Source organism: Oryza brachyantha, chromosome 5 (assembly GCF_000231095.2).
Source record: "Oryza brachyantha chromosome 5, ObraRS2, whole genome shotgun sequence".
Taxonomy (NCBI): domain Eukaryota; kingdom Viridiplantae; phylum Streptophyta; class Magnoliopsida; order Poales; family Poaceae; genus Oryza; species Oryza brachyantha.
Window position 1 is genome coordinate 9,502,254 of NC_023167.2, and position 8,787 is coordinate 9,511,040.

At 41.7% G+C, this 8,787-nt stretch overlaps 1 protein-coding gene across 2 annotated transcripts; it reads right to left on the reverse strand.

Moving 5' to 3' along the window:
- Positions 1–3,311: 3,311 nt before the first annotated feature.
- LOC102712444 (chaperone protein dnaJ A7A, chloroplastic) lies at positions 3,312–7,338 on the reverse strand. 2 transcript variants are annotated; one of them, XM_040523926.1, is made up of 9 exons: positions 7,255–7,303; positions 7,042–7,161; positions 6,331–6,507; positions 6,069–6,207; positions 5,919–5,976; positions 5,063–5,105; positions 4,866–4,914; positions 4,689–4,769; positions 3,312–4,598 (listed from the first exon to the last, which is right to left on the reverse strand). In XM_040523926.1, the coding sequence occupies exons 3-9, from the start codon at positions 6,456–6,458 to the stop codon at positions 3,753–3,755; spliced, it is 1,344 nt and encodes a 447-aa protein (XP_040379860.1). In that variant the 5' UTR covers positions 6,459–6,507; positions 7,042–7,161; positions 7,255–7,303; the 3' UTR covers positions 3,312–3,752. The 2 variants fall into 2 exon arrangements, with proteins under 2 accessions (XP_040379860.1, XP_006654266.1); XM_006654203.2 differs by lacking the exon at positions 7,042–7,161 and having other exon boundaries at positions 7,255–7,338.
- Between the last annotated feature and the right edge of the window lie 1,449 nt (positions 7,339–8,787).

Genomic DNA, 8,787 nt, shown 5'->3' on the forward strand with positions numbered 1-8,787 from the left:
CCTAAATTAAGTGAGGTGGACACAAAGCAGGGCTAAGCAAATTAGTTTAAATAAAATAAAAACCCTAGGTTACAAGGTAACAAGCTAGATACAACAATGATGGCTCAAAGTTTAAGCATAGATTAAATCATAAGCATGTAATTGCGAAACACTGCATATTTGTAAATAGCAGTGCAAAAATAATTTTAAAAACTAGGACCAACATGCGCTAGAGCTGCGTCGCACTGTTGGACCAACAACACCTATGCCATGTCGCTTTACATGGCATCCGCTCCCCTCCAGCCGATATCCTCACTGCCCAACCACCACTGCCATCGCCTGAGATCCGCAGCAGCTGCCCGATCGCCGTTGCCGCAGCCCTATTGCTGTCGCCACCAGATTTGCGTCGTTGCTGCAGCCTTACCATTGTCGCCACCAGATTTGCATTGTTGCCGCCTGACCACCGTTGGCTGGCATGGTGGGAAGGGGGAGGAAGTGCGAAGGAGGGAGGGGAAGTGTTGCACAGTGGAGGTGGCGAGGAGATGTCGGCGGTGGTGGTCGAATGAGAGAGGGGAAGTGCCGGCGGTGGTGGAGGGAGGAGCCAACGTTGGTGGAGGGGAGGTGGAGAACTGTAGAAAGGGAAAGTGATGGAGAGAGAGAGTGAAGTATATTTAGTAGAGATCTTTTATTTTTACGGTTTTATTGTAAAGATGTGTACTGTTATGTAAATAGAAAAGGTATATGGACTAAAAAAAAGTGTAGGGACTGATGTGAGAAATATTTGGTTCATTTGGAGCTAGTTGCATTGTGAGAATTTTTTTTTAATGAGTGGTCTTATCCTAGTTGGGTTCCAGGGATACTTGAGGGCACCTCCAATGCAGAGTGTTTAGTGAGGTGCTTAACAACATGATTAAGGTAAGCACTATACTGATTTTTTTACACAAACACCTCTCTCAGCATAGTGCTTAGCTTAATCATATTGTTAAGCACCTCACTAAGCACTCTGTATTGGAGGTGTCCTGATGAAGCTCCTCCCCACTATGAGTGCCTTGATAGGCAACAAGATCGTGGCAAAGCCTAGCTCCCACTATGCTCGCATATGTCACTACTGAGGCATTGATGGGCCTAAACAATCATCTGTGATGGATAATATGTTTGTAAGTGATTGCTTCATGTCATCTCTAATGGGTGGAGTCCCATCACTCCTAACGATCTTACAAACAGGTTCATAATTTCAACCGGTCGGTGCTATGAAGAGCCAAGCTAAAAGAATAAAAATAACCGAAAAAGGAATCCAGAAAACTTAGCTCCCGCCGAAAATTCCCCCCAAAGTTTAACATTCATTCAAAATTTTCCCATGTCGAAGTCTGTGCGGCGGCATCACGCTGGGAAGGTCCCCCATCGTTGTAGTCCAGCCACGGCCGGTCGATCTGGCGCATCTGATCCATCCATCCACAGTTACAGTATGCGAAACACACACACGTTGATTATGAATTAATTCGCCGTTCGTAGCAGCAAACCGCAGCCAAAATCGAGGAGTTATAAACAAACTCAACTGAGCGAGCACTTACGGATTGAGAACGTATCGAGAGTCTCTGCGAGCTGCAAGCGAAACGAACGAACGACATAAAGAAAATAGAGATCTTCGAAAAATCGCAATGACAAAAGTTAAGCCGGCCTACTGACCGACGAGCGTGCACGTCCGGAGATAGGGAGAAGCAGGGGGCAGCTCTACTGGCAGTATCCGTTGACACTTGACAGCACAATATATAGTGGAGTGCGGGTGAAGGAGAAGATGGTGGCCATCGGCTGCAGCGCTGCCGCTCGAAGCCCCCGAGCACGCCCATCAATGTAGTGCGTTTTATACGTCTCAACTCTGTTCTTGATCGGTTCGGTTTGAGCCTCCAGCAGAGAAGCAACCCCCTACAAGGACCTGAAGACGTCAGTCTAGAGTTCAGGATAGGCATGACCTTGGATGGATTAATCCTTTCGTGATAAAGAGTTTATGATGGACATGGCTTCGAGACGATAGATTAACTCCCAAATGATTAGGGGTACACTCAGCCCAAAAATCAAGTGAGGACAACTTAGTAGGATTGTTATTGTGCTAAAAACTTTTTTACTTAATTACATGTTAGTAATACACTAAATATTAAATTTGAGTGTGGTCCTAGAATCCCACTGCACATACTGTATATCCGTCCCTACATATGATAAACGGGTACTTGTGACGCGGTACCACTTAATTTCATAAATTTAGAAAATACACGTTTAGATCCATAAACTCGTTTTAACGTCTAAAATTATGGACCTGGATGGTACATTAAAACGAGTTCACGGACCTGGATGGTACATTAGAACAAGTTCATAGATCTGAATAGCACATTAAAACAAGTTCATGGACCTAAACGTATATTTTCTAAGTTTATGGACCTAAGTGGTACTGAGCTAAGTTTAAGGACCAGCCATGTATTTTATTCTAAACAATTTATAATAGACATGGGCTTCGAAGAAATGTCAATGCAGGACATAACCTTCTTACTAGAGATCAGTGGCAAACCTACGTGGAGTTACCCGGGTCCTTGGACCCTGGATAAATTATCCAATTCTTATTAAATTATATCATATTAATTAATACATAAGTATAAAAATTACATAATTACTACATATTAAACCTTTGATAATTTATATTTTGAATTATCAATGCTAAAAATGTCATTACAGCGCGCACCTTCTCGAACACCTTAGCGGTGCCCACCTTATAAGTTACGTCCGTCGTCGTTCAGGGGCATCATGAGGCCTCTTGAAGGTGCCGAGCTCTCCAGGTCGAGGGCCCACCTGCGGCCTCACGTTTGCCTTCTGCAAGTGTCGATGCAACTCGTTTGGGGAAACCGTAGAGGATCGTACGAGGCCGGGGACCCTACGATCAAAGGTATATTGAGTTAACGCTGCTTGCATACACTAGCTTACCTTTTGTTTGTAGCCACAAGCATGCCATAATCAGATTAAGATTAACGTTAGCCTTTCGGGCATTTAGCTGCTCAGAAACTGGTAGGCTCATTTTTAGCTTGTATTAAACATAAACAAAATAATTTATTGATGATTGAAAAATAATTTATAATTAATTTTTATATACATTCTCTTAGCAATCTAAGACTAAAAATAACATATAATAAAAAAAATCTTAAAATCAACTATAAATTTAAATTATAACTTACAAGCCTAAGCACATGTATAGTCAAAGCGAAAGCGGAAAGATAAGGACATGAATAGAGATGTTCCAACCACCCAAGGAGGCAGAAAAAAAAATTACAAACGATTGAAAGCCGTACCAAACAACCAACGCATAACACCACATGAAAACCTGCTGCCAAAACTTGATGTTACAGTTTTACAATGTCATCGGAATGGTCTGATGCTACTGCAACAAACAAATGTTGAAACTCCTTTTTTCCACCATAAAATAATTCTCCCTAGGCCTTCCAAAATTGTGAAATGTATTATGAGAAATAGACTAATAAGCTCGCCTAAAAGCATATGACAAGCTACTGTAAAACACCGTACGTTTGGTGTTTTGAATTGAACTAGATTTTCTATCGCTTAAAAATGAAGTTACAGACATGAAGTTTCACCATTTCCACCGGTGGTTCGGCGCAGTATGAGCATACAGTTTGTGAAGTGATTTACCAGTTCATGCCCATTCAGTCACTGCAATTTGCGTTAAAATTGCATATTGCAAAAGCATGTTGTCCAATGAAGCCTTGTGAAATTATCTATCTTCTGCTGTTTGCTGTTTGAGCTTTGTTGAGGTTCGCCAGTTCTTCAATCAGCTTTCTTTCATCGCTGCTCAGACGCTTTGGAATCTCAACCTGCACACGCACTAGCTGGTCTCCACGAGCATTTGACTTGCCGAGGAGGGGGACACCTTTCTTGGACATTACCAAAGTTGTACCTGGCTGGGTACCTGAGGGGATCTTCAGGTCAACCATCCCATCAACAGTGGGAACCTTAACAGTTGTCCCAAGAATTGCATCAATATATGAAACCTTGCATGTGTATAGAATGTTTGTCCCATCTCTCTTAAGAACAGGATCAGAGAGAATATCAATAAACACATAAAGATCTCCAGGAGGGCCTCCTCTCCGTCCAGCATTCCCCTCAGACCGGACCCTCAACCTACTTCCAGAATCAACTCCAGCAGGAACCTTCAGACTGATCCTTTTTGTCTTCCGCACTCGACCATCACCCCCACAAGTGTTGCATGGGGTGGAGAATTCACCAGTGCCTCCACAAGTATTGCAGGTGGAGACCTGCTGGAATATTCCAAGTGGTGTTCTTGTGGAGGAGACCACTTGTCCTTGACCTCCACATGTTTTGCACGTGGTTGGCTTTGAGCCAGGCTTGGCACCAGTTCCATCACATGTATTACAGCCTTCCAGTCTGGTTATCTCAATTTCTTTCTCTACACCAAATACCGCTTCCTTGAAATTGAGTACCAGGTTGTAAGACTCATCATCACCCTGCATTGGTCTGTTACGAGCAGCACGACCTCCCATCCCCCCCATTCCACCAAAGCCTTCGAATAATGATTCGAAGAGATCAAATGGGTTTGAGTAATCCTGCATATTCACAAATTTCATGTAATCAAGACAATATATAGGTCGCGCTGATCATACTTCAGAATTTGACAACATGTTATGAACACTCACTCCTGTTCCCATTCCAGCACCCTTCAAACCAGCTTCTCCATATTTATCATAGATCGATCGCTTCTCATCATCAGACAAAACCTGCAATCCACTTTATGTTAGCTGGCAAGCACCTGTAACCCTATGACAACATAGTGATAAGAAGCTATGGGTTTGGGTATCGCTAACTGGACTAACCTCATAAGCATTGCTAATATCCTTGAACTTTTGTTCAGCACCAGGATCTCTAAAACAAAACATAACAAATGTATTATTTGCTTAGGTAGATATGAAAAAGGTTAATGCAAACTAAGCACTCGGGTTTATAATGCAAAAGAAGCAATATATCAAGTGTAGCTGAGGCATGATTCTCATATACTGGTTAGTTAACTTACTTGTTCACATCAGGATGGTAACTCCTAGCAAGCTTTCGATAGGCTGAAACAGAAAGATAGTTTTAGAATTAAAATAGAAAGATATAAAGTACTACAGATATTTTGATCAAAATTGGCTGTAATAGATTTCTACCATAAGATTCCCTTAGGCTTTGTTTGCATAGGACGAAATCCTAGACTATGCACAGATGTGTGTTGACATTTTAGTTCAAAATTCTAGCCCATATACCGTGGATGAGCAGGGGATTGAGGCCCATATACATGAGAAGTTGCCAGCATAAGATTTTCAACATGACAACATGTTGCCAAAATTCCAGCCTTAATGAGAAGTTGCCAACAAAATTTTCAGAAAAAAACAAACAGTAAGTTTAGAATGCCACATAATCAGTTGCAGAACAGTCTCATATCTTAGAATGGTTTAAGAGGTTTTGCTACGATATCCTTCCAAAGTTCCAATTAGATGAAATAGGAACCATTTAAGTTACTGGTAGGAATAGCAAGGTGCTATGACCCTGTAAGAGTTGAGGCAATCTACCCTGCCAAAATTTTGGTAGTGCCAGAACTTGCCCAAGATTCCACATCAACAAAATTTTGATAGTAATTAAAACCAAAATGGCCACTCATCTTCTCTGCAAAAGTTAATAGTTGCTGTTGTACTGTATATGTTGTTTCAGACTTGAACTGTATAATTTAAGACTAGTAATGTACCACTAACACTTAGATAGAAGTAGTCTGGTTTGTTTGGTAAATTACAGTTACAGGTTAAAACTAGAACGGAATCAAAAGTGGGTAAGATATACTTCTGAACTGAACATCAACCACTGCACCCTATCATGCCAAATGAAACCACACATACCACTCTTGATTTCAGATTTACTAGCATTTCTTGAAACACCAAGTACGGAATAGAAATCCTGTCAATTAAGGTATCAAATTCATGTCAGAAAACAGGCTTTTCTAAGAAGTAATACCAGCAAAGAAAAAAAAGCACAAGAAATAGTCTCACAGCGTCAGCTCTGACGATAAACCGTGAACCCCTTCGACTGCGAAATCTTGGTGATGACCCATGGTTTAATAGTCGAGAAGATGTCCGCGAATGTAAACTAGCAGTAGGTGCCACAAGGTGTTTAGATCTGACTCCAGTACTGCACAAATATAGAGGTAATGGAATCTTCAGTTTACAGAGGAAATCATGCTTTTCGTAATATCAGTATGCGCTTATTTTAGTATTCCTAGCACATCTTATTGTTCAGAACACATTCACATACCTATTTTTCGACACCAGAAATCTTGGATCAGCACAAAGAACTCTTGCAAGTGCAGGTGATCTGGGCAACAGCTGAGGTTTTTCCCCAAGTTTAGGAGCCAAGGTACCTCCAAACTGTAGCAGCGCCATTGAAATATTTGCTGGATGCACCACAAAACTTCAACCTTCAATATAGTAGCTGCCATTTCAGAGATGAGTCAGGTGAAGTATAACAAAAGCTCTGTACAACAGAACCATATTGAAGCAAGACCACAGTTCAATTCCAAGAGCAGTCTAATCAACCAGCACATACCAACTACCATTATTCCTCTAAAAGTATTGACAGGGGCGATGGTGTTTATATATATATCATTATTTGCATGAAATGTTTAAACGATTATACTGTTTGCACGTCTTTATATCTAGCACATTGATGACATCTTGCATGTGTTGGTGCATAGAATTTTCATGTTTGAGGATAATTTTAACGCTCGCATATCATGTTATATTTGTTATGCATCAGTATTTGGTCACATCGTGGTAAGCGGGCAAACACTATATTATGTTATCTTCATGGTGGCTATCATAGTGTGATGTACATCCTCACCATCATCATTCCTAACTTCTGAAATGTGCTGATATATGTAAATTGAAATACAGGGATTTATAACATTCGATATAAAAAGAAGATTTCGTTCTGCTACCAAATTCACCAAACAAAAACACACAATACCTCCCAGGCCGCAGCAAACCAGGACAACTCTGGAAGAAACCGTGCCGGCACGGGTGGGGCGGTCGATTTCCACGTCGGGTATCGACGCGGAGCTATCGGGGCCGCTCGCCCGCCCCCCGCCTGTAGGGCTAGGGATTTGGTTGGTTGGTTGGGGGGAGCGAGAAGACGAGGAAAAAAATGGAGGCGAACAGGCGAGAGAGAGAGAAAGGGAACCTCTCGTCGTCGGCTGGCGTGCTTCAGATGCCGCGGAGGTCGGCGGCGGCGACGGCGGCGGCGCAGGGGAATGCGGAGGGGAGGGGGGGGGGATTGGATGGTTCGAGCGAGCTGGGGGTAGGCGAAGATAAGATTTGCGAGGGGGAGGGAGGGGGGTGGATGCCTGGGCACCGTGGCCCTCCATCTGGGCCGTCGACTTCGCATCCGACGGCCGGTAGGTCGCAGGGCTCGTGCCGTGCGTTTTCGGCGAAATGGGTTTTGGTATGTTTCTGGTTTGGTTTTCTTCTAGGACTGAAATTGTTGCTGGAGAATTCCAGAACAACCCACATCTAAAATCATACTAGAAGCATTTATGTATTGCATTTTCTACCTATATTGAAAATAGAAGTAGTGGAAAAATGCCACCCTATTTTTTTTTCTTCTGCTTACGCTTAAAAACTAAAATTTAAATTTTTAACTTTAAAATTGAATTTGAATTTTGAAAATTTTTTTACCAAAGTTTATACTTCATCCTTAGCTTTTAGATCTATAAAAATACGTACGTAAAAATTTATTTATAAATTACTTTTTCCCGCAAATATGCCAAATATGTTGTTTGGCTGGCTGTATGTGCCATAAATACAATCACAAATGTTTATGAAACCAATCGTTTATCCATGTCAAGAGAATCCAGGCTATCGTAGTTAATTGTCCAGGTTTTCTCATCATAAGTGTGACATTATGGACGTGCTCAGATAATTTTGTTGTGTTCAACCGCAAATGTCTTGTTTGCTAACAGCTGACCGTGATGTAGCTACGACACAGCTAGCCAAGCAGGCCCTATAAATATACCAAAGTTAGGGATGAAAACAGTCAGAAAACCTTATATCCCATTTTCATCACCATTTTCTTACGAGCGGAATCATAATGGTAACACGGGAAATGTTAATGATACTGATACTCACTAGAACGAAACCGGTTATCTCTAACGGGCTTAAAGTGTCATCTCTGTAGGACATGGCTCCCGTCACTATACAAAGGTTAGTGATATGAGAAAATATCTCAATCGGGCTCCGACCGTCACGGATGATACTCATCTTAATCAGGTCTAGATTATGGCCTATCACAGATGAGTATAATCTAAAAAAATAAATTTTATCATCTGTGGACTCTCATCTTTAACGGGCCATAATTATGGCCCGTCACGGATGACTCTCATCTCTGACGGATCTAGATTATGGCCCGTAGTATAATCAAGAAAAATAAATTTTATCATTTGTGTGCCTTTGGTCATCTCTAACAGGCTCATTGCCTTCCCGGTAGGTCACCCATCTCTGACGGATGCGTTCTTGGTTGATCACCCATCTCTGACGGACATTTTGTTAGCTTTTGTCCTCACTCGTGTGCCTTTCCGGTAGGTCACCTATCTAGTAATTGCACTAGGCTAAGCACGCTTAACCTCATAATTCTTTGAAGATTGCTTCCGAAAAATAAATTGTAATTTGTTGGTATAAGTATCCTATTAGTTCTATTAACCCTTGAGCCAGGATGTCA